The 25092-nt window shown below is 38.5% G+C and overlaps 1 protein-coding gene across 7 annotated transcripts in view; it reads left to right on the plus strand.

Annotated features, from left to right (window-relative positions):
* Positions 1 to 25092, plus strand: part of VPS13D (vacuolar protein sorting 13 homolog D) — a 188379-nt gene that overhangs the window by 96587 nt on the left and 66700 nt on the right. For 3 of the 7 annotated variants that reach the window (XM_050931510.1, XM_050931515.1, XM_050931513.1), the window contains 8 exons: positions 33 to 212; positions 542 to 658; positions 990 to 1139; positions 2437 to 2586; positions 3708 to 3804; positions 7186 to 7337; positions 14524 to 14658; positions 15233 to 15400. In XM_050931510.1, the coding sequence (XP_050787467.1) occupies positions 33 to 212; positions 542 to 658; positions 990 to 1139; positions 2437 to 2586; positions 3708 to 3804; positions 7186 to 7337; positions 14524 to 14658; positions 15233 to 15400 (1149 nt within the window). Of the gene's footprint in view, positions 1 to 32; positions 213 to 541; positions 659 to 989; positions 1140 to 2436; positions 2587 to 3707; positions 3805 to 7185; positions 7338 to 14508; positions 14659 to 15232; positions 15401 to 25092 lie in introns of those variants that run through there. The other 4 variants (XM_050931512.1, XM_050931514.1, XM_050931516.1 and 1 more) reach the window with 2 other exon arrangements.

The following is a 25092-nucleotide window of genomic DNA, read 5'->3' on the forward strand; positions in this document are numbered from 1 at the left end:
CTACTTTATGCTTTTAATATTTTTTTTTCTAGGCAAAAGGAGGAATATCAGGTTTGTTTGATGGGGCTGAAGTGGTTCTTGGTCCTGATATATCTCTAGAGCTTTTGGGGCCCATTCCACCTGAACAGCAGTTTATAAACCAGAAGATGAGGCCTGGGTCAGGAGTACTGGCAGTCAGAGTTGTCCCAGATGGGCCAACTCGAGTTCTTCAGGTGAAAGTTATTCATAAATTCTGGACACAGTGTCATCATTATTTTTTTTTTCTGCTGTTTCGCTAATGTATGGAATATTTTTGATGATATAACAATGCAGCTGTAAATTCTTATGCAAAAGAGAGGTGGTAGAGCATAGTATTAATTTGTAATAACATGAAGGGGAAAAATCTCATGTAATATAGAATTAGTTTCAGATTTGATCAGAAATGTTGCCATTGTATTTTTTAGTGTAAAGCTTATGTCCTACCATAGATAGATAGCATATACTTGATTTCTCTTCTTATACATAAATAAGAAAAAGTTCTTAGTAGTTCATTTTGTTTTAGATAACAGATTTTAACCAACGTAGAAATGATCGTTTATCATGTGAAGGAGGTGAACTTCCAGTTACGGAACAAGATCTGCGCAAGTTAAAAAATCCAGACACAGATCAGGAATTGGAAGTAAGATGATAAAACTGATAGGGCTTTATTTTTTACCATAAAGGAGGGGTGTGTACAATATTGTCCTTTATAAATCTTCATCACTATTCAGACCTCTTACTCTGTTTTTCCATGTCACAACCCCAAACTCTAAACTGAATTTCAGCAGTGAAAGTAGCAGGTCATTCAGCTTGTCACACAAGCTTGTTGTATAGTGTAGGACCTCTATAGGTATTTGAAGACTTGGCTAGCAATGAGTATATTTTTAAAACAGTTAAATAAATGCACTAGCCAGCTGTGTGTGTGTGTGCGTGACATCTAGAATTTTTTTTAATTGTTTTTGTGTTTTCAGGTGTTAGTGAAATTAGAAGGTGGAATAGGATTATCTTTAGTTAACAAAGTCCCTGAAGAGCTGGTGTTTGCAAGCCTCACTGGAATTAATGTTCACTACACACAGTTATCAACCAGTCAGGTGCTTGAGCTCAGTATACAGGATGTACAGGTAACTTATTTTTGGAACAAATTTGTGCATTTTCATAATTTATGTAAGGATGCAATGGATGTTTGTGTGTCCATACGTAATAAAGTAGTGATTTGTTGTGCAGTTTACAATGCTTAGGGTCAGGTGATGTGTTTCAGATCAAACAATAAAAACCCAGGTCTGGTCTGCAGCATATCGGCATTAAAGGTGTCATAGTCACCTTCTTATAAGAGCAGAATTTTGCTCTAATATCCTGGTCAATATGTCTGTTCACTACCCTAAATCAGGTAAAACATTAGGATTCAGTCTATTCTTTCCTCTTTTTGTTTGCTCACAGATCCAGTGGTAATGTTTTGCACCTGTGCTTTTTCATTGTCCTCTGTCATATACCAGTAGTTGAGACACTAATATATTTATTGCTTTAGTCTTTCCATTCCTTTTTAATTTTATCTGTTGTATGAGTCAGGATCTTTGTAACATGCATAAACTTTGCAAAAAACTTTTCTCCCCATTCTGTTCACTATTATACAAAAATCATCAGGTGCTGTAGCTGAAAAATGAGAAATCAACTTCTGAAGGTGGTAGCAGTGGTATGCATAGTACCATATATAGGTCAAAGTAGGACAGAAGCTTAAGAGACATTCTTGCAGTTTTTACTCAGATGGTGTTTGTCTGAGAGAGGATAATTTAGATCTTGGCCTTTAGGGGGTGCCACTTTACTCCTCTTCCATTGTAGTGTTTCATATTCACGGCTCAGGAACCAATTTGTCCAATTCGGCCTCATTTTTGAGAAAATAAAACACTTCCACGTATTTCTAAGCCCATTTGTAATATTTAAGTTCTGTTAATGACAGCTGTGTGTGTTCATAGAATACCATGTGTAAATTGAAACAGAGTGGTTATCGTAAGCAGACTTAAAACTGGGAAGCAGTTTAATTCTGGGTATCTTTTGTCAATAAATGCTTTATGATTTATGCCTTTTAAAATTCAGATTCAACTTGCTGAGCTTCTTAAGGATCTATTTTCTACTACCTAATCGTGTCTAGCATTTCAGGATACTCATGCACATTTGTATATGTTGCTAGTTGTAACAACATTGGCACAGGAGAGGTATTTCTGAACACTTGTGGAAGGATTTTAGTGATGAATAAGAAAAATGAAATGTGCATAGTGTGTTCTGTGTGTCTGCTGTTTGCAAGACACAAACAACCCCACCCCTTTTGCAAACGTTTATCTTTCAATTTAAAAAGAGAGCTTAGATTTCATTATGTATGCTGAGGAGCTGTCACAGTCTTCTGCTTTCTTATTAATTCTGCAGGTGGATAATCAGCTCATTGGTACCACACAGCCTTTCATGCTCTTTCTGACACCCCAAATCAATGAAAATGAAACAATTGAGACAGGCCCTGCAGTGCAATTAAATGCAATGAAATTTCCCAGTAAGAATGCACTAACTGATATATACAAGGTAATCCAGTTTTATTGTAGCATTCAAATGATGTTGTGTTTGTTAAGAGTGTTTACCTATTCCTAGTTTTTAAACTGTAAGTAGTCTAAATTCAATCAAATGTGCAGATGTACTAGTTTTTTGTGGCTGAAAGGACCTCTCTCATTCATACCTTTTAATGCTCTAAGTATCCTAAAGTACATTGCGGTTGATGAGTTGATAACAGTGCAGTGACTTTGTGGGCAAATGTGGGAGCCATTTAACTTTCTTTAATAGCTCTCCCTTAAATTTTAGAACCTGGTTTATTAAGGGAGAGAATATTGGTCAGGACCCTAGAGTCATCTTCTGCTCTTCTCCCAAAAAAGTTAATATTTTTAAATTCCACTCCAACACCATCAAGAATGACAGTAAAGTCCTGAGTTTAATTAGTCATCTGAAGAATATTACATATAACAGTACATGGAATTGCAGAAGTTGCCAAATTAGACCGGACCTTGAGTGCTTCAAATCTAGAATCTAGCCTTCAAGCCACTAACTGATGCCTCAGAGAACTGAGAGACTCCCCCTCCCCGCCACCTACCATAATGAATAGGCAGGATCAGCTGTGTTATGCTTTACATGATGTATATAATGTGAAATTTTTTCCCCTGGTCCTTGTGATGAACAGCTGCCACCTTGTAGCATCAGCCCTCATTTAAAAGCATAACTACAAATGTTAATAGTTTATATATAACATTATTTACTAATCCTAGCCTACACAGCAGTAACAAAACTAGGTTGGTTCTTAAGGCCTACTATGAAACTTAAACCTTCAAAGTAAGCCTGTATTCATTTTGACATATTTCAAAAATAGCTGATTGCAATGTCAGAGTCCCTTGGATGGTAATAACTTTGCAATTTTAACATTTAGTAATTAAGCACAGATAGTTACAAGAACTAACCAAATACAATTCACTGCAGATTTCTTTTAACTGTATGGGGGGAAAAAGGGCCCAAGACATTTTGACAGTGGGAATCTTATTATGAAACCCTATGAATAAAAGAACTGTGTCAAGTTACAATAGATTTTCATTGTTAATGAGGGTAGATGGAGAATAGTTCTGTTGTTCACAATGTCAATTGAGATATATTTGTCTCTTTAGCATCTGATGGTCACAGCTCGGAGGTTCACAGTCCAAATTGAGGAGAAACTACTCCTGAAACTATTGAGTTTCTTTGGCTACGATCAGTCAGAATCAGGTACAGTATAAAGTTACAAGGTCAGTTCCACAGTATGCAGATTTTATTGTATCCCTGTTGTCTGCATACAAAATTAGTTCAAAATGCCTGGTAATTTCCACTGTTAACTTGAAAGCCTTTGACAGCCTGGAAACTTCCATTGTAAAAAGCTGGAAAGCTAAGATCTGTCAATAGCAGCTTACATACTGTACAGTGTTCATTCCAAGATTTGGGGAATGACTCATAGAACATTTTATTGTCCAGTGCACAGTTGAGCTGAGTCCCTATGGGAAGAAGTTTAATATTCCTCTTCAGTTCCTGTGTCTGGATTCAGCTGAACTAGGATGAAAGAAATGTTGTTGTTTAGCCAACCACTTTGTTCAGCAATTTTGTTTATTAAACAAACTCAAGGCTAGAGATTGGATCTCTATTCATTTGTTTCTGGGACACTTCCTCTTGGTTAATTCAGAAGGCTTTTTGGCTGTCCCTGACCTCTTAACTTGTGACATCCATACCCTTGGCTTCAAGTGTAATAAAAAGGTTTCTTGCTCTTAGTTGAAGCAAAACAGACCTTGGAATGTTTTAATCTCATAAGAGGATTAGAGAGGCATCTATCTATTTGGAGGTTTATCAACATTTGGAAATTTGCTGAAATAGCAGTTCTGGAATAATTACTTTGGTATAATTATTCTGAAATAATTAATTTGGCATAAATCCCTGTGTGGATACTCTTATACAAACATATCAAAACAACTATTCCAGAATAGCTATTTCTGTAAATTTCCAAGTGTAGACAAGCCCATTCTAGTAGCTAAGTGCTTCACAATCTTGAATGTAGTTCTACCTGTGAGGTAGGGCAATGCTATTATCCCCCGTTTAAAGATGGGGAACTGAGGCACAAAAAGGCTGAGTGAATTTGCCGTGTGTCATACTGGAAGCCTCAGGTAGAGCAGAGAATTAAAACTTGGTCTGCCAGCTCTCAAGCTCGTACCCTAACAACCGGACTATCCTTCCTCTCAGTTTAGTGTATTGCTTTTGCTGTCTTGTTTCCTGGTTTCTCATTGGTTCTTTGCTGTAAAGAGATCACACTGTGTGTACAAACTAGACCTTGCTTAAAAGATTCTCACATGTCATCAACGGTGCAGACAAAATATGGCTAAACTTAGTAAGTGCTTAAATGTATATGACAAAACAATTAGAAATGCGTTATGATTTATAAAGATGGTCTCATCAGCTCTAGAAAGAAAGAAGCAGCTTGGATCATTTGTATTTGAAATGCTGGAAATTGTTCGCTTTTCTGGAGGCCCCAGCAAGATCTTAGAGGTTTAATAGTCACATGAGGCGGTAACCTGAGCTGTTTCTCACCTCTTGTCTTCCCCAAACTGAAGTGAGGGAGGCGAAGAAGGAAATTGTATCCTTTCCCCCTTCAGTTTGAGGGTGGGAGAAAGAGGATTGAAGCTAAGGTTACTGCCTCATTTTATACCACAGTTGAGGTCCTCCAAACAGCTTGTTTGTGCTCTTCAGAAATAAGAGGGAAAAGAGAACCTTTTACTCCAGATGTGAAGTACTATTTCTGTTGGTAAAATAAAAATCTTTGAGGTCATCTTGTTTCATTGTAAGGAATCCATAAAGGGGAACACTTCATTTTTCAGCCTGCTTGGTATTTACACATTGCATTTGTCAACGTGCTGTAGAAATTTCTTCCAGAGCAAGAAGGAGATTCTCTTTCCAAAGTAACAAAATTTCACAACAATCTGTCCCAGAAGTCCTCATTTAGACAATCAGTGTAACTGAGATCAGGAGCGAGATTCTCAACTTTGGAAAAGAAACCTATTTCTTGCTGGAGATACTTAAATTATTTTTGTTGGTTGGCAGACTAATAATTTGTCTTCCTTAGTTCTAGTAGTCTTCCTTTGTTATTTTGGGAATCTTTTTCTTGTATAATGCTTTAAACAAGATGTGTAATATTTGTGGAAGCTCAATGAGTCTCACTGACTTTGCTAATCATTTGAATCAGTTGGCATATATTCTACGGGGTTTTGATTTATTTTCATTTTCCCACATGATCCATTTAACACATCTCTACCTGAGGGCTTAACTACACTGGCAAGTTTCTGCACAGTAAAGCAGCTTTTTATGCTTAAGCTGCAGATGTGTACACACTGCCAAGCCACTTTGAGCACAGAAACTCCTCAGTTGCAGAGCTGCAAAAAGAAACCCACCTTGACAAGAGTCGTAAGGCTATTTGTGCAGAGGCTCCAGGACTTTATTGCTGGTGTAGACACTGGATTGCTTTCTGTGCTGTAATTGGCCTCCGGAGCTGTCCCATAATGCCTCAAGTGACTGCTCTGCTCATTGTTTTGAACTCGGCTGCCCTGAAGACACACGCCCCTCTCCTGTCAAAGCATTGTTTCTGACAGTCTTTGCGTGCTGGGCTGATCTGCTCTGGGACAGAATGCGAACCATTAATGTGGAAAGCTTGTGCTGTTGAACACAGAGGCAAGGGTGTGTGTGTGTGTGTGTGTGTGTGTGTGTGTGTGTGTGAGAGAGAGAGAGAGAGAGAGAGAGAGCCTGCTGTGCAGATAGCCCAGGGAGGGAGTCGGGGGCTGTCAGGGCTCCCCCCCACCCCTCCTCAGGACTGATTATATCAGCCTGTAGCTACCACTGTCTGTTCCCCAGTATTTTCACATAAGGGGCTTTTTAAATAGCAAACTATTTCTTTGCCCCCTCACGATACTCTGGTAATAGTATTCTTTTGACAGAACCGGACAAGGTGCTATTTGTAACAGGTTTTAATTCTTTTCATAGAGATTTTCTCAATTTCCATTTTAGTTGGGGCAAGAAGCCTAAAGTCATTATCAATGTCAAGTACTTAATACATTATTTCGAAGGAAGCAAAAAGAGAACGGATTTATTTGACTGCCAAACTTCATATTTACTTTCTTAAATGTAGCTCCTTTAAGAGACTGTCTCTCAAAACCGGGGAAGGTTGTGTAGTTATAAGATATTTGTGTACTACTTTGTCTGTCTGCCTCAGTACACACAAACCAGAAGTGAAAGCAAACTGCTGGTTGAAGACTAAGGTATAAGGTCACAAGTTAGGTGTCTGGGTGCCATCATTTGTGTTAACTAGCTACAAGTAAGGAGTCAAGGTTTGAGGTGAAAGCACTAAACTGTGAGGTTTCTCTCACATCAGAGGCAGATGTATTGAGTAGAGATGCGTCCAAATGAACACTCTAGGTTGAAATGCCAACAAGCCTGGGAAAGTCTTGATTCATACATTATAAGCGGAATCCCTTTATAATCTTCAGCGAAGCTCATAACTATTTATAAAATACACATTCATAGCTTTGCGTACTTTCATATTTACCTGATTTTTATTCCTATGTTATGCTTTGATAGCAGAGGTTGAAAAGTATGATGAAAACCTCCACGAAAAGACCGTTGATCAAAATGGGGCTCAGAAGCGATACTACTTTGAAAATCTTAAAATCAACGTGCCACAGATAAAGTTGAGTGTCTTCACTTCCAACAAACTGCCTCTAGACCTCAAGGTAAGCCAGTGCACACAACACCTCATTAAATCTACTATCTTTCTAACTAGATAGATTTACTTTGGGAGAAAAAGATGTGTACATTTTAACTTGCTGCTCTCTGTTTCTGCTTATGCAGCATCTTCCTAGATTGCAGCATCTTGTACAAGCTTTCTTAGAGCAGTAGACTCAGAGGCTCATTGTTCCAACACCGCATATTAACTTCTTGATGCAACAGCCTAAAGCCTGGAGGGTTAAAGCTCACTGGTTATAGTAAGGAGCATAGGCGTGCCTTCACTATATTATCAATAGAAAAATACATATTGCACAAATTTAAATGCATTGTTCTCATCAGTAGGTAAAACAAGATATATGTACATAGGGATCAAGTCGTAGCAACTGGATGCAACTGGGGTTGAATGAATAACGTCTACTTAGTGAAATGCTTTGTAATACTAATATTATTAACAGGAGCGTGTGTTATCCATGAAATTCTTTCACACACTCACACACACACGTTCAAAAACTAAAAAGCAATAATACAGGGTAACTAAAAATGGATAAATCCTAGCCTTAGATTGAACACCAACACAAGAAAGACCAGCATACACTGGAATTTAAAGCTAGTGCCTTTAATTCACAGAAGTTGATTTATAAAGGTACATTCAATTGCAATAAATAGCACAATTACATCTCAGAGGATTTTGAAGCAGTTTCCTCTGTCTTTCCTGGATGCCTATGACATGCTGGTCCATAAAACCGTTGGATTCTTCTAGAGATAAGGTGTACAACCAATGCAAGTTATATGCAGTCCGACACAAAAAGATTTTAGTACAAACTAGTTTAACATCTGTATGAGTCATGATGCTTTAATACGTTTTTGGAACGTCACTAGGAAATGCCAGTTCACCAATAGGAATAGGAATTCACCAGTAAATGGGATTTCAGATAGATCTCTTCTCCTCTTTCAGGCTCTTCCCCCACACACTTTCTGCAGGTTTAAAGGAGAAAAAGTGACTAATATTGCTCAGAATTTCTTTTCATGCAGTTCTTCATTAGCAAAGAACTTACCAAATCCAGCTAATCGAATTCAAGAGAAGTTGTAGTGTCACAGTTTTAGGAATCCACTTACATAGTAATCTCACAGTCTGGGATCTCAAACTACTCTGAAGTTCTTGCCATACAGTCTGCCCTTAAATTCTTTAAAGGCCTGAGGAAAATCATTAAATGAGCAGAGGATCTTTGTGTGTAGCTATTAGTGCATCCATTTTACCATCTATGTAAAATGTCTGTACCTAAAACTGAGAGTTGTACGAAGCTCTGAAATAGTTTCTTGTAGCTCATCTTTTGCTTACTGCAGTGATTAGATCTGTGAGCTTCTTTAATTCAGAGTCAGGTAGCAGCCCCAGTATGAGGCAGGCCACAAGATCACCTGGCTCATATTGCTCTGGAGGTACCTTGAACTGGAAAAAAAAAATGCTGTTGCCAGTTGTGCCTTTTTCCTGCTACACATTTTGCAGTGTCTGCTTCAAGAGACTTGTATAACTCTTGCTAGCACAGAAGGCAGAAAATTTCCAGCAGAAGAGCAAGTAAACCTGCAGGAGCTCAACTGTGTCTGTGAGCTGCTCGATTCTCAGAGCTGAATTCAGCTCTGTTACACAGATGGGAGGGACCCCATTGTCTTTAATTATAGAATCAAAGTTAAATGTGGTAACATAGCACCTAACTAACTGAAGGCATCTTTAATTCAGAATGGCCTCTTAATGATTTATAGAGAATGTCAAGCTAATGTCATACTCTAAAGAGATGGCAAGAAAGGAATAATCTGTGTCTGGAGGGAATGGGAATTATAGAACGAACAAGGCAAGCTCCTCAACTGTAGAGAGCAGCACGTGGATAAGAAGAGGAGGACCACAGGAGAGGGACTGTAATATGAGAATTCAGAGAGATGTTAGAGAACTGGTTGCTAGTGGTGGTCATGCACTTTTTGCCGTGTGTGTGTGTCAAAAACTGCCATTTTGTCACCCAAAACATGTAGGGAAAACAAAAAGATGTTGATGGAAAGATTTCACAGGTTCAGGATGGACGAGAGAGAGAGAGATTGAAAACCCAACTCTTTGCTCTGAAAACAGACATTTTATCACAGTTTTGTTTTGCAAAAACCAGTGCACAATGAAAACAAATTTCCAAACCTTGAAAATTGTCATGAAACAGAAGTGTTGTTCCCTAACCAGCTTTACTGGCCACCTGAAATGATAGGGAAGGCTAACCTTTCCACCGTTAACCCTTTTTGTCTATGTCGTCATAAAATTAAAGCAAGGGGAAGGGAGTTCATACCATCTGATTAAACCAAAAAAACCTGACACCATTTCTGGTAGAAATGCCAACAGTGTGCAGAAAATAAATTAATAGTGCTTTGAAAATAATATCAATAACAAATGAATTTAAATGGACACAAAGTAAAATTAAATAATAAAAATAAAAGATGGGAAAACCTGTTTAGATCATTTACTGTTTTCTCCCCGCTAATACAAACACTGCTAAAAACAACACATTTTAAAAATGTTTCTTTTGTGGCATGTGAGGTGTTACTATGGAATCTTGTGGAAAACTCAGCCATGGGAAATAAAATGAGATTCATCCCCACACACAGGCTGTTTTTAACAGTGGTTCCGTGAACAAAGGCAAGTCAAGAAGAGGTTATCGGCACTCTTTGTGGTTTAATACGGGATGTAAAATGTGTAAGATGTTTTTGTTTTGTTTTTTGTATTGGCACAAGAGAATGCTCTTCATCCAGATCTTCTTGAGGGTGAGGAAGAGGAGGGAAGTGGTAGTGTGTGTAGGACTGCGTGGCAGGCCAGGCAGTTTTGTAAGACAAGTTGTTTTAGAGACATGCACTTATCAAACAATGGCGGCATTTAGCATTAGCAAGAACACTAAAGGTATTTTCACAGATCTTAAATACTTTTGCTGGAATGTTTTTGGCCCTACTACAGTCTCTCTTGCCTTTTTTTTTTTTCTTTTAAAGAAAGAAACAGGTATTGTTAACGGTGGAAAAAAGATACGTCCCAGCAGCTGCCAGCATTGTCTCAAGAGAAAACTGGGCATATAAACTTTTTTCTTATAAAAACAGTCGGTGGCTATGTAACATGTATGAAATTTTCAGAGAAGGGAGTTCCAGTCCTGTTGGGTACAGAATAGTTTGGGAGAAAATGAGAGAATTTACTGTACAGTTTTATATCTCAGTTATTTTTTATACTATTGATAGATATTTTCCCTACCTCCTCAAATGTTTTTAAGCCTTGGGCACTAATTTTTATCAAAGTCAGTGCAGACGGATTATTATTTTTATTAGTTACCTGTATCAACAGGCCTGCTTTATGGAACATCTAACGATCATGGGCAGGAAACTGCTTGCGACTTGTGCAAATAAGTGACAGGTTTGTACACTATTGCATTTGTTTAGTTATTCAGTTGCTACATGAATAGTTCCTAGTTTATCCTGCCCCCAACACACACACCTTCGCCAGCTGTGTAACATAATTTAGTGGCCTGCAGATGGCAGAATAACTCACTTTACCTAATTTAACTTTACATTTTAACGTGGGTGTAACAATGATTAATGTAGAAAGATATAACACAAATGCCAAAGATTTCTTGATACCTTAGTCTCAATGAATTAGGTATTTGGTGTGAATTTTGAAGTTAGTAAATGCTTCAACAGCTAATGCCACCTGGGAACTGAAATAAAAGTTAATTTTAATCTTCATTCCCTTTCTACAATTTCTTGTTAAAAGGAAATAAAAGGTAAACAGTTCCTCAGATGCTTTTCATCTCATTTTCTGTTGTATCTGATGACATACCTCAGTTCTGTGATATTAAAATATATTTTAATTTAAAAAATGCCCACCTCCAAAAGATCAAAAATACTGTTTTCAAATATACAACTAAGGTTTTTCAATCTCAATGTTATCGCCATTTCTTCATTTTTTCTCTTTTCATGTCTTTTCCTGAATTCTCTTGTCCACAATTATTATGCTTATATTAAATAATATAAGACAGGAGACCATAACATGCTTGTCTCTTGGGCAACCTTCACTTTTGGAGACAAGTGACACTGGCTTCATGGAACCCCACTCTTTTCTAGATACAACATGTAGTGACACTGATAGCAGTAACATCACGGATGCAATCGCTCATTTCAGTCATAAATCATCTAAAGTTGCAGTTCATGAATAGAAAAAGTTTTGCCAAAGATGGTTTCTGTTCACAGGTAGGAAAGGTTCTGCTAAAGCTTGACTTCATCTAAGAGTAAGTTTCAGAATCAGTGCTATGAATCAAACAGAAATTTGGTGTTAGTTCGAAGGTGAGAAAAATATTTCAGGTATATCACTTTTCCAATATATTTTCATACTGTCAAATAGCCAGAGCTGAAGATTCCGAAGTCTGTATCTTCTTTGTGCTAGTCTTAGTGAATGATCCAATAGATACACTTCATAAAGAGAATTGTCCATTTCAAACTTACTTTATCGCTGACCTTATCTAAGATGAAGATGAGCAGTGCTGCCCTAAAGTAATTTTTGTGTATGTGCAAGCATCACCTAGGGTGTTCGTTTCTTCAGTCATCTTCCTCCCAGTGCTCAGACTTCCCCCATAAAGCTCCTTCCACTTAGACCTCTTCTATCTTCATCCTAGTTAAAAAATAAAAACTTGCTTTCTTCTACTGCTCCCACATCCGTCACTTTGGTTGCAGATGGGAAAACACAAACATCCTTACTTTTGTTGTATCCTTAAAACAAGCTCTGAAAATGAGTTTACGGAAGATGAGCTGTATGAGGCAGGCTGTTGTAGGATCAAAAATGTATTAAAACTACTCGACGAAGGCAAAGGCAAATTCTGACTAAAATGTTTTATTAGAGTTGTAATTGGTTTTAGGCATAATTTTGTAATGCTAGAACTACAAATTAGATGTTTTTATTTGCTGCAAGTTTTTTTTTGTTGTTGTTTTTTAGTTAGTCTGAGGGCTCCTCAGCTTCCCAACCAACCTGTGAATGGATAGACCATTAGACTATATTTTATTTTTTCAATATGAGCTTAGGCCATGTCTGCGCTATCACTTATGTGTGCAAAATGTATGCCACTCGGGTGTGAAAAAACACTACATTTCACCAGCATAAGCAGTAGTGTGCACACTGTGTCAGTGGGAGCGCTTTTCCCATCAGCATAGAGCGACTCCATGAGAGATCTTACAGCGGCGCATCGGTACAGCTGTGTCGCGGTAAGGTCTCTAGTGTAGCTTTAGCCTTAGATACAGCGTGTTTACCTTAAATATCCTTTTAACATACATACCAAACAAAACCCAGATCTGGCCTGTATTCATTGCTGGCATAATTCCCTTCCTTCACAATGTTGTTTGCAGTGTCCCAATAATAGTTGTCTGGGTAAAACCAGACACTCACTCTATTGTTGAATGAACTCACACAGAAAGATAAGAGACAAAAAACACCCTGTCACCTATGGGCAAACACTTTCCACAAAGCAATTGTCCCATATCTGACCTATGAGTTCTCTTCCTCAAGGGAACCGGCTAACCACCTTCAAACGAGGAGCTTGGGAACTTCAATTAATAACTCTGCTAGACGCTAGAAATCATGGTCTCAACAGAGACGCTGATTTTATGGCTCATTACAACAATTTTTAATCATCTAAGCCTCCTTTATCATATGACTGTAAAGGTGATAATTGCCTACTTGATTTTAAGTGGTTTCTTGCAACATGTGTTATGCCTTACACTTAACAATCTGCCCCACCTTGTATTTAACTATGACACTCTGGTTACCTTTTCTGGACCTGAAGAAGAGCTTTGAAGCTCGAAAGCTTGTCTCTTCCTCCAACAGAAGTTGGGCCAATAAAAGAGATTACCTCACCCACCTCATTTCCTTCACAATGTTAATTTAAAGGCAGTTGTAAGTGAATCACACTGAACACAGATAATGATGAGAGATGAGACTGAGGTACATTAATGCCTGTGGCCTCCAGGAAATTTTGTGTAGGTAAAATATCACTTCATCCAAACACATCCAGAAGAGTGGAAAACCTCCTAATGTGCCATCCAATATGTATGGAGGGAAAATTCCCAAACTTCGGGTTCTGTTTAATTTTGTGTATTTGAACAAGTATCAGAATAATTAAGTAACTGATACAAAATTAAGTACAGGATCTTAGAAATAAGTTTATAAAATGTGTTCTTTTAAAACTAAAATCCTGTCAAGTTTTTGGAAGATTTGTTATATCAGGAGGTGTACTTAATTGCTTTCTATCCAGTGGACAAATAGGGTTCAAACAATTTATCAATTATCAGTATATTGGCGATGTCCAAAATTATTGCCATAATTACAAAATGATTAATGTATGCTCCCAATTATCCAAATAAGGTTGGGGATTCAGATTTTATCTGAATAATCAGGAATTTTGATAGCTGAGAGCGCAGGAGTCATTCAACAGCAGGGTGCCTCCCCAAGTCCCCACCCGTGCACCGGGGGGCTCATCCTTCCCTGGTCTGGACTGCAAAGAGGAGGAAGTCTGTGCTCTGCCCTGTTCACTCCGGGGCTGCAGAGGGCTCCTTGCACTGTCCCTAGGCTCACAGACACCCGCTCCCTGCAAATGCAAGTTGCTGGAGTGAGGCTGCAGTCCTAGCGGGGCAGAGCAGGGACTCCTGGCCAGTACTCTACTCTGCCCTGCCGGGATTGCAGCCTTCCCTGCACCTTGTTCCTGCAGAGATCTGCTGTCACCAGCCCTCTGCAGCTCCCCTGTCATGCCCCACTAGCTCGCTGACTCCTTTGACAGCAGGGCTGCAGAGGGCTCCCTGCACTGCTGCACGAGCCATTCAGTAGCAGGGTGGCCTCCCCCGTAGGGGACTTGTCGTCATCCTCTTTCTCACAGCTGTGTTTGAGGATCTCTGCTTTGTTATCCAAACCTTCTCATTATCCAAGTACCTTCTTGGTTCCCCAGCAACGAAGGGATTCGGATAATGCGGAGGTTCAGATAATAGGGTTTGGGATAAATGCGAATATACTGTATCGGGAAAAAGTTGTTATAGTTGCTAGATAAATTTTGTTTGTTGCCTGCTTAGAAATCAGTTAATTCAGATATCATGGAGAAGTACAGATTAACGTAAAAGTCGTAATTCCAGTTTTTATTTAATTAGGCACTGAAAAGCACACTGGGATTTCCTCTAATCCGATTTGAAGATGCAGTGATTAACCTGGATCCATTCACTAGGGTCCACCCATATGAGACAAAGGAGTTTATCATTAATGACATCCTTAAGCACTTTCAAGAGGTGAGTGTCAGATAAATCATATTGTGACATCCACTAAAAGTCTAAAACTTGTCTGTTTTGGTAGCTCTTTATCAAATATTATAAAATATTAAATTCCTTTCCCTGTTTTAATGAGTAAATATGTTACGCTTAATCATTTTATGTGTTTATATAAATAGTCTTTAATCATACTGAATGTTAGACTCCAGTGGAGTATCTGGCCCCTATCAATGTAGCTCTGCTGAAATCATTAACCTCGGGCTGCTCCATCTTTAATGTTCTGATATACTTTTTACTCTGAGGGGAATTAGTTTCTCCAGAGCTAAATAGTTAAACTGTGTTCCCATTTTTAAATTGATCAACAGAGACAGACTGGTAGGCAGATATCATATTAGATAGTTTTACCAATCAGAACATTATACAAAGTACAAATGTTGTTGACCATGTCTCTTACGATAATGTTTTGACTTTCGCATCTTTTTGTTCTTTCCAGGAGTCAAATTTAACATGTTGTAGTTTATTAAAATACTATTAACCTTGCAGACCATGAAATCTGATGTGTAGATGATGTTTTTCATTTAACTGTGTTTCGTAGGAGCTGCTTAGTCAGGCAGCAAGGATTTTGGGCTCAGTGGATTTCCTTGGCAACCCTATGGGTCTCCTGAATGATGTTTCAGAAGGTGTCACAGGGCTAATAAAATATGGAAATGTTGGTGGCCTTATAAGAAATGTCACACATGGAGTATCAAACTCTGCTGCAAAGGTAATTGTTACATGAAATAATCTGTAGATAACGTACAAGTTAACCCACTAAAAAGACAAGTTGCATATTTATAGGTACACTAGAACTCATTAGTTAATAACTAAGATATAATTATAAACAGATTGTCCTTGAATTTTAATTTCCATAGGTCTTGTTGCGGATAAAAACTGTGTTTGGGGTGCAGGCCTAGCAAACACTTATGCACATAGTTAACTGTAGGCAATGGAATTACTCAAGTGCTTAGAGTTACCATTTGCATAAGTGTTTGCAGGTTCAGGACCCCAGTTAGTAAAGAAGTAATTCTCCATCATGGTTAAAACATGAGTCTTCCTGTGTACACTAACAGACTGTATATTAACTCTGTTATTGAAACCTGCTGAAATTCTTGGGCTTTTGGATGTTCAGGAAACTTCACTTGGAATGTAATCAGTTAATATGATGTGAATGTAAAGATTATTGTGATCCTGGAGTTGAAGGATTTGCCAGCGCTGCCCTGAATGCTACCTTTTCTATGCCACATAGTAGCAAGTTTTATTTTACTAGGTTTTAAAGTTGTTTTGCTTGTTTTGAAAATGTCATTTATTCAAAAAAAGTCTTTGATACTATCTGTGTACAGCTTTCCAGTTTTGTGCCTTTTTGATACTCTTACAAAACAAGAGTGTTTGATTTGAACTCAGCTAATAAATAATTCTATGCTATGGTGAAAACGCTTTTGTCCTTCTGAGGAAAGTGAAGTTAAGTTGATTGGATGCTCTAGTGCACTAGTACTAACTGTTTCTAAAATCTTATTAATTATTTTGTGCCTGAGAAAAAGGCCTGGTTTGAGCACAGGAACCCCTTCAATTATTTTATTTATTATTTGTATTGTGGTAGCTCCTAAGAACCACAATCATAAACCAATAGCCCATTGTACTAGGCACTGTACAAACACATCTTGGTTTTGGCACTGACTCCGTTTGTGGTCTTGGGCAAATTTCTTAACCTCTCTTGCTCAGGTTCTTTATATGTAAAGTTGGAATAATACCTTCCTCACATGAGGACTTTTTGATGGAGAAGGGGAGCTCTATTTAAGAACTTACTATATTATTATGAAAACGTATTTCCATCCTAGATCATGATGGATCCTAAAGATGTGTTCTATCAACTTGGAAACAAGAGAGTCTGAAAGAGAATTGAAAGTGCATCATAGTTACATGGGAATTTGGATGATAGAGAAAGTAATATACATAATGGTTTTAACAGTCTGAATATCAGTGCTTTTTGGAGTTCCATAATGTTGCTCTTTCGTCCTTGTTGCTGGATGCAGTTAAGGCATCCTACAGATGAACAAAACCCTGTTGTAAAAGGGTTATCCCACGGTGAAGAGCAGTTATTTGTTCAAGGTTTAAGATTTCTGGAACAGATTGTTTTTGGGTTGGGGAGGTGTAGGCGAGAGAGAGAGATTGGACAAGTGATACACTTCTGTTTGTGGGAAAGAAAGTATTCTCATATTGGTAATCTCTGGTAGATTGGGCCTTGCACCTTGTCCTCTAGTTCTGGAAGCTTTCTTTCTTCACTGGAGGCATGCGGAAGTTAGGCAATCGGTTTACACTGGAGAGCAAGCGTAGTCAATAGGCAGACTGCAGGCCAAATCTGGACTGCCATCCGCTTTTGAACAGACCCTGAAATATTTGTATTTACTTTATATCATGATTATTATTTCTATTATTTCCTCTGGAGTCTGGACCTTGACTATACCTTGAGCAAGGAATTTGGACTTGACCAAAAAACAGATTGACAGCCCCTGCTGGAGAGGCTGTAGTTACTGCCACAGCCCAGCTTCATGGAGCACATATGTACAGAGCATCTTTCTGAGGGGACTATACTCTCAGAATTGTTTTTTTCCTTGGGAAAATCCCAAACATGGGCCGTCTGTGATAGGATGATGATAACTTAGAGTGGCAGAAAAGATGTAAGGAGAGCCATCAGCAGGGCTCTGAACCAAGAAATATTGCAGCTGCTATCCAAGAATCTGTTATCCGCAGGTGCAGATGTTCCCATCCAGTAGGAATTTTAAAAGAAGGCTGCGCTTCACTAGGGAAACAGACAAGAGGTCAATAGGAGCGGCGGCTGTGACCCAAACATGGCCAAATCTACTTTTAAACACTTTTCCCGTTCTCTCACTAATAGGAAGAGCAATTCAGAAGGTCAAAAGGTAGTAATATTAGGCATTCTCCTGACCCTAGATAAGCCAAGACCAGGGTTTTCATACTTAGCAGATCTGCCACAAAGCTCTTCAATAGATCTTCCCAGTAAACAGAATTTTCAAAGTTCGCGGCTGTATCCTAACCCAAGTTATTGGAGTTTTAAACACCCTATCTTTTGAGCAGCAGCAAGTCTTAACCAAGATCGCATGATGCTTCTCAAAAGTCATAAATACCCCACTTGCTCCCAGCAAGCTTTCCATCATTTGGTCCTATGCAAAAGTACAAGCCAGATCTCATACTGGTGTCAAGATGGGAGTATCAGCACCAGTATACGCAGTGTTCCATCTCCTTTAGATTTCTTACAGGCAATCTAAACCTACAGCTGAGATCTCCCATCCTATCATCTATGTCTCAGCGCTACTAATGTCACAAATACAGGACTAATACAGGATATCCCTGTATTTGTGACGGTGGTGGTGGTGGTAGATCACTTAATGATATGGAGCTTCCTTAGAGCTGTACATTTGTCCAAACAAACACTTATCCCCATGTTCTGTGCGTACAGTGCTGCGTGCTCTCATGATCCATCTGTTCCAACCATTGATATCTATTTCTTTTGTATTTCCTTTCCATACAGATTTGTTTCCTGGTTGCAAACACATCTGCAGTAAGAGTCTCATAAATCTCTGCCTTTAAAGGCACAAGCCTTACTGCATTTTCCACAAGGGCAAGGTCATTCTTTGAACTTCAGAGTCATTTGTAACTAAGGTTTCTGTTGGGTAGATTTTCAAAGACACAGGGCAGTTAGATGCCAAACTCCCATTGAAACTGAATGCAAGTTGAGCAACCAACAGTCTCCTTCTCAAAAAGGACTTCTCTCAGCAGAGTGGTAATCCCCCTGCTTATGGGGCAGGGGTGAGCAAGACTCTTGTAATTGAGGTGAAGGCTCCTTCCCAACTAATTGTACTGCTTTTGGACAACTAGATTTAACCCTGCAATGCCAATATAACTTAAAAATGATATGGCATTTCACAAGTTTATATTTGAAATAACTGCGGCAGTGAGTAAAATTAATTAAAACCTGCTTTCTCTTTTATATATAGATATACATATTAAAAAAAACCTGTATGTCACATAGGTACCATTTTAATTTTTAAGTATAAGAAGAAAAAACTCAAATCTGACCATAACTGCAACAGAAAACATGACCTGGCCAATAGATCATGTTCATGTTGCTCCACCAGTGCTGTCTGTAGAGACAGTATGATTAATTAGTGTCTGCTCTTGCTACAAAGGGTTTCACCTGATTCAGCGGTGCCAGAAATTGTCCCTTTTCATCAATGCAACCAATTCTGTGAAGCTGGCAATGTTGCCAAAACTTGATGAACTGTTCTCCATATCTAGTAATTACCAGCCACAGACTGGAAAATTTTTCACAAATCTTATTTGTTTTTCAGTTTCCTGGTGTCTAAGATCCTTTAATAAAATTTATATTAGATTTTAAGGTGAATTGGAGGCTGCAAATAAGACTAGATCTGTTCTGTTCATACAACCATGTCAGGCTAAACTTTAATCATCACTTTAAAAGAAATATACACAAAGTGCCTGCATGAACTGAAAAGTAAGTTGTTTGTAAGTTGTATCTGTTTTTGTCATTTTATGGCTTTTCTATTTTACAGTGCTATTGATTATTCCTGTAATGACTTCTCCATGCATCTCAGAGCATGCAGTGGGTACATGTCTTCTTTCAAGTGGGAGACCTTCAGTGTATTTTAGTTGGCACAAAACCTTAGGTTAAATAAAGTTCATTTCAGACAGTTTTGTAGTTTTTATCCCTTGGAGGTTACAAGTTTTGTATTTTTAAAAGTGCTTTGATCCTAAATATAGGCACCTGAGGGAATTTGATTCCCTTCTGCGTGGAGTCTCCTACACTGGCCATATGTACAGAAATGGCTCAAATTCTTGGCATGCAAACTTTTTTCTTTTTTGTTTTCCGCCTTAGGCATGATACCACTAAAACCTAAAATTATTGCTCTTTCAGAGACTTCTCAGTCAGAAATGCGTGTTAGATGCTGAGCTAAATACCAAAATAAATTAAAGCCCTGTATTGACTCTGTGCTCTCTTCTGACTTGAAGTCTTTGTTTCATTGTACCCAGTACTAGTAAATAGATATTGTGCCAAGATAATGCAACTCCTGGTACAAAATGATTTAAAAGTTTAATATACTATATAATTGCTTTGTGCTGTTTTATATGAGAATCAACTTTTCAGATACTCTACGTGATTTGTCTAAGATTTGCAATCCCTATAGGAATCCATCCGATGGGTATATATACATTACAGCCACTGGTGTGAATAGCAGCTCATGTAGATGTGAGCAGCACAAGCCCTGATCACCCTATATACCTTCTTGCTTGTGCAGCCAATGCTGAAGTCCGTGCCACTCTCCTTACTTTTCTTTATGGCAAGCTAGCTACAGTACAGCTAGTGCCAGTACATCTACCCGGGCTGCCATTCATCCATTTACATGCCTGGCTTCTGTGTAATGTATCCTAAATCATTGGTATGTGATGGAAAAGCTACACTCCATTTCTGCATATAAATATTTGATGGAAAAATGTGTTTTAAAAAATAAAAGCAACACTGGAAACAAAACAATATATTATAAAGCTTTCTGACCTTGAAAATTCCACTAGATAGCTTTGCCAACACACCTTAGTTCTCACTTGCAATTTCCCTGGTTTTCAAATTCTAGGTCTCTCTTGAACCATGAATGCCAATTGTAGCAAATTACTTGCGGACATGAACAGACAGGAACTAGTATGAATCCATTACAGCTGTTTTTACTTCAGTTAAATAAGGAGGTGTGTCATGGTATAATTCCCCATTCTGAACCTTAGCGTCCAAAAGATGGGGTACCAGCATGAATTCCTCTCAGCTCAGTTACCAACTTAGTACTTGTAGCGTTGCCACCAACCAGGAATTCCAGTGCCTGGTACACTCTGGTCCCCCCAAAACCTTGCCCGAGGACCCCCAAGACCCAGTCCCCCTCTGGATCTTAACACAAGGAAAGTAAACCCTTTCCCTCACCGTTGCCTCTCCCAGGCTTCCCCTCCCTGGGTTACCCTGGAAGATCACTGTGATTCAAACTCCTTGAATCTCAAAACAGAGGAAAATCCAACTTCCCTCCCTCCTCCTCTCTCCCCCTCCCAGACTCTCCCTGAGAGAGAAAGTAATCCTAACACAGAGAGAAAATAACCTTTCTTTCCCCCTTCCCTCCTTTCTCCCCACCAATTCCCTGGTGGATCCAGACCCAGTCCCCTGGAGTCTCACCAGAATAAAAAAACAATCAGCTTCTTAAACAAGAAAAGCTTTTAATTAAAGAGGGAAAAACAGTAAAAATTATCTTTGTAAATTTAAGATGGAATATGTTACAGGGTCTTTCAGCTGTAGACACTGGGAATACCCTCCCAGCCTAAGTATACAAGTACAAATAAAAATCCTTTCAGCAAAATACACATTTGAACTCATTCCAGCCAAATACACATTTACAAACAAAGAAAACAAACATAAGCCTAACTCGCCTTATCTACCTAGTACTCACTATTTTGAACTTATAAGAGCCTGTATCGGAGAGATTGGAGAGAAACCTGGTTGCACGTCTGGTCTCTCTGAGCCCCCAGAGTGAACAACAACCAAACACTAACAGCACACACACAAAACTTCCCTCCCTCAAGATTTGAAAGTATCCTGTCCCCTAATTGGTCCTCTGGTCAGGTGACAGCCAGGCTCACTGATTTTGTTAACCCTTTACAGTCAAAAGAGGCATGAAGTACTCCTGTCCTATTAACTCTTACTTATCTGTTTATGACAAGGTGAAAGGCTTGAGTCCTGAGTCTAGTGTGCCTTACGTTCAGCCAAACCTGAAAAGGGCCTGTCCGGGACTGTCTTTATTACAAATACAACCATGACAAGTCCCAATTATAACAGGACTGCTCTTTAGCCGATTGCAAATCTGGAGAGCAGACAGTGTTTTAATGTGATCTGTAATCTGCCTAAAGATCTGGTCATGTCCCAGGCTTTAGTCTGCTTATGGCATGAGGTTAAGATCTGAGCTTTACTTCAAATGAGAACTAGGTCCGTTGACATGATTCCTTTTGTAGTAGAAAGAAGTCTCTTATTTTGTAACTATCTGTCAATATAATACTAAAAATATTTAAATCAAAAGAAGAAAATCGTAAGCTTTTGCAAAGGGTTAATAAAGATTCTGAAAGCTATAAATATAAGCGACATAAAAGGATAAACCTCATTGTAAAAGAGAGCTCAGATTTTTCTAGTAAAGTTAGATGTTTTCTGAAGGAGGTTTTATTTTGCTTCCTTAAGCATTTGCCAGCTGGTGGCTGGCTTTTTGTAGGTGTGCTTTTTGCATTAGCTCTTAGGCCACATCTACACTACAGCATAAAATCGAAATTATTAAAACCGGTTTTATAAAACTGGTTTTATAAAATCGATTTTACGCGTCCACACTAGGGCACATTAATTCAGTGGTGTGCATCCATGGTCCTAGGCTACCATCGATTTCCGGAGCAGTGCACTCTGGGTAGCTCAGTAAAAGAATGAGACCAATAACTTCGATTTCCGTCCACACTAACCCTAAATCGATATAGTAATATCGATTTGAGGGTTACTCCTCTCGTTGGGGAGGAGTACATAAATCGATTTTAAGAGCCCTTAAAATCGATTTAAAGTACCTTGTAGTGTGGACGGTTACAGGGTTAAATCGATTTAACGCTGTAGTGTGGACCAGGCCTCAGTTTCCCAACACTGGAGTAAAAGAGAGAAACAAAATCCAGGTAAAGGAGAATCTCTTTCATATAAAATCAGGGAGATACCAGAGGTGTGACAAAGCAGTTTATAAACAACTGACAGACTTTTAGTTGCTTCCTGTGCAAACTAAATATAAACAAAATTGATTAGTGGCATTCGACCTATCATTTATGCAATGTCTATGAAGCAGATTAAAGCTGTAGAATATTTCATTGTGTGAACAGTTGACAGTGATTACTTATGAACTATTTGCTAATAGCTTTCTTCCTTTAAATGTGTATATAAAAAGGCAATTTACTTCCTGAACTTTGCTACTTAAAGAATCTATAACCAATCAGGATGTCACTTCTTAAATAATATTTGGTTTTCAGCACAGAGCACAGCTGGGAGATGCATATTTTAAAAAACACATTAACATAACATAAGGACGGGTTCTGTCATATATCGTTGATCCCTTATGACGCGTCACCCATCCATTGTTCTGTAAGAGAGTTGTTATCTCTACATTTTTACCGGATTTGCTTTTCTTACTGAATTGTCAATGCAACATTTTTAGATTTGTCAAATAGGTCTTGGTAGGGTTTAAATCAGTGATCCTTAGACTGAAGCTCCAGAGCTGCAAGTGGCTCTTTAATGTGTTCTGCAGCTCTTTGCAGCACCTGATATTAAAACACTGTGATTAATTATTAACCAATCAGGATGCTCTTGCTATATATATATATAAATATGTAAATGAAACAATGAATTCACACTGCTATGGCTCTTTTGGGTAATGTTGATCGCTAATTTGGCTCCTGAACCACGGAGATCTGAGTATTACTGATTTAAATAAACATTTAAAAAAAACTTTAATATGGCATTTCAGTGCATGAATAAGTATTTTATTTTCAGTGAACTGTTTTCTTTAGTTTTCAAATTCTTTCTGACATTCCTACTTCACCAGTATAGTGAGTCTGCATTGTTGAAGAGAGGATCCTCTTTTATTTTATATATCTATATATATCCATTGTTTTGCCTTGTAGTTTTTGACCATGGAAGAAACTAGCTTCTCTGATCCTTGATGTTCCTCATTCCCATTGTGGTTGAGCAATACTGCTAGTTGGTTGACAGTTTTGTTAGTCTTGTGCCACTCCACGAATCTTGTTTGATGGTATTACAGAAGAACACTGGCTGCACAGCCAACAAAGGCAAGACATGTTTTTTCCATGTATATATTAGGACTTCCTTTGTTGTTTATCTGATGCTTTAAATCATTCTTTTAGGGCAGATGTCTGGAAACATTCAGTGGGATATGTTCATACTGCACAAGATACCTTCGTTGAGCCAGAGGCTCAGCCCGTTGTTTCAGAGCTCATCATAATTGTATGTAAAGTTTTAGAGTGCCAGAGGTTTGCATGGATCTTTTTAGAGAGAATAAATACTATCTTGAGGCTCTTACTAGCTGTGTTAGATACGATACAATAGCATGCAAAGAAAATTGACACCATGCAAGGCAGATGGAAGGAGGTTAATTCAAATAAGGATAGTGTGTTTCTAGTGTTCATAAGGTATGCATAATGTTAGTTCCAACTTCTAAAACTTAAATGTTGCTGTAGGAGTGTGAGTCATTGTTAGAGGTGTGGAAAGAGGTGGGATTTTGAAGCCAGGTTAAGGAGGCTGCATTATAATACAGGTATGGAAGGATATTCCAGGAATTTGGAGGACATGCGGACATTTGTGGGAAGGGGAAGCAAAGACAACAAGGGCAGTAGAATTGGCACAGCACACGATCCTAATAGGAGACTAACAGGAAACAAGAGATGAGATGTAGGCAGTGGCAGGGCTATGACAAGGGGATATGAATTTGAATTGGAAAGTGATTGGGAGTAATGGAGGCTGCCAAAAGGGTGTAAGGTTGACAAGTATTGGCAGAGGAAGATGAGTTTGTCAGTGCCATTTGAGTCAGGCTGGAGCGATGTAAGAAGGGAGTCGTGTACTCCAGAAAGAAGATGGTGGCCATAATCTAAGCAAATTACTACCAAGGTGTGGGTAGCTGTCTGTAAAATAAACAAGAAGTTAAATTTTTGCATCCCTTGACTTATACAGTCAGCCATTCTCATTTAAGATACTTCTGTTCAGAACCTAAGACAGGTAATGCACGTCCATCATTGGAAATGTTTTGTCTGAGCAACTCCAGGATCATTTTGACAGAATGGAATTGTAAATAGCTGAAATGAGTCATCCTATGGTAAATTTTATTCAGTAGTGCTGGGATTTGCTCATCATCAAGGATCTTCACACATGAAGTTTAGAAGAGGTAACTTTTCTCACCATTCTTCTTTTGTGTATATGTGAAGCCAACTAGACCACTGATGATGTGGTATGATCTTCATTGTCATTGGTTCATTATATTGTTGTGTCTAGGTTGTGGCACTTTCATCTTGGCACCACTCTGCTGTCTGACCAAGACTGATGAGTGGATGTGACAGCAGGTTTAGGTTCGAACTAGGCAAAATGAGAAAAGGCTGCGGACACCTTATTGATTGATTGAGTTTGAGTTTTGGCCAGGCAAATTGTTAGGTGTCCTTTTAGATAGTGAGCTGAATATGGAAGTACAGGTTTCAATGTTCATTACCTTGAGTGGGTTTTTTCATTTCCAGAATTTTAACATTATGTTGGTACAGGCTTATATGCAAGAA

Source organism: Gopherus flavomarginatus, chromosome 21, assembly GCF_025201925.1.
Source record: "Gopherus flavomarginatus isolate rGopFla2 chromosome 21, rGopFla2.mat.asm, whole genome shotgun sequence".
Lineage (NCBI taxonomy): Eukaryota > Metazoa > Chordata > Testudines > Testudinidae > Gopherus > Gopherus flavomarginatus.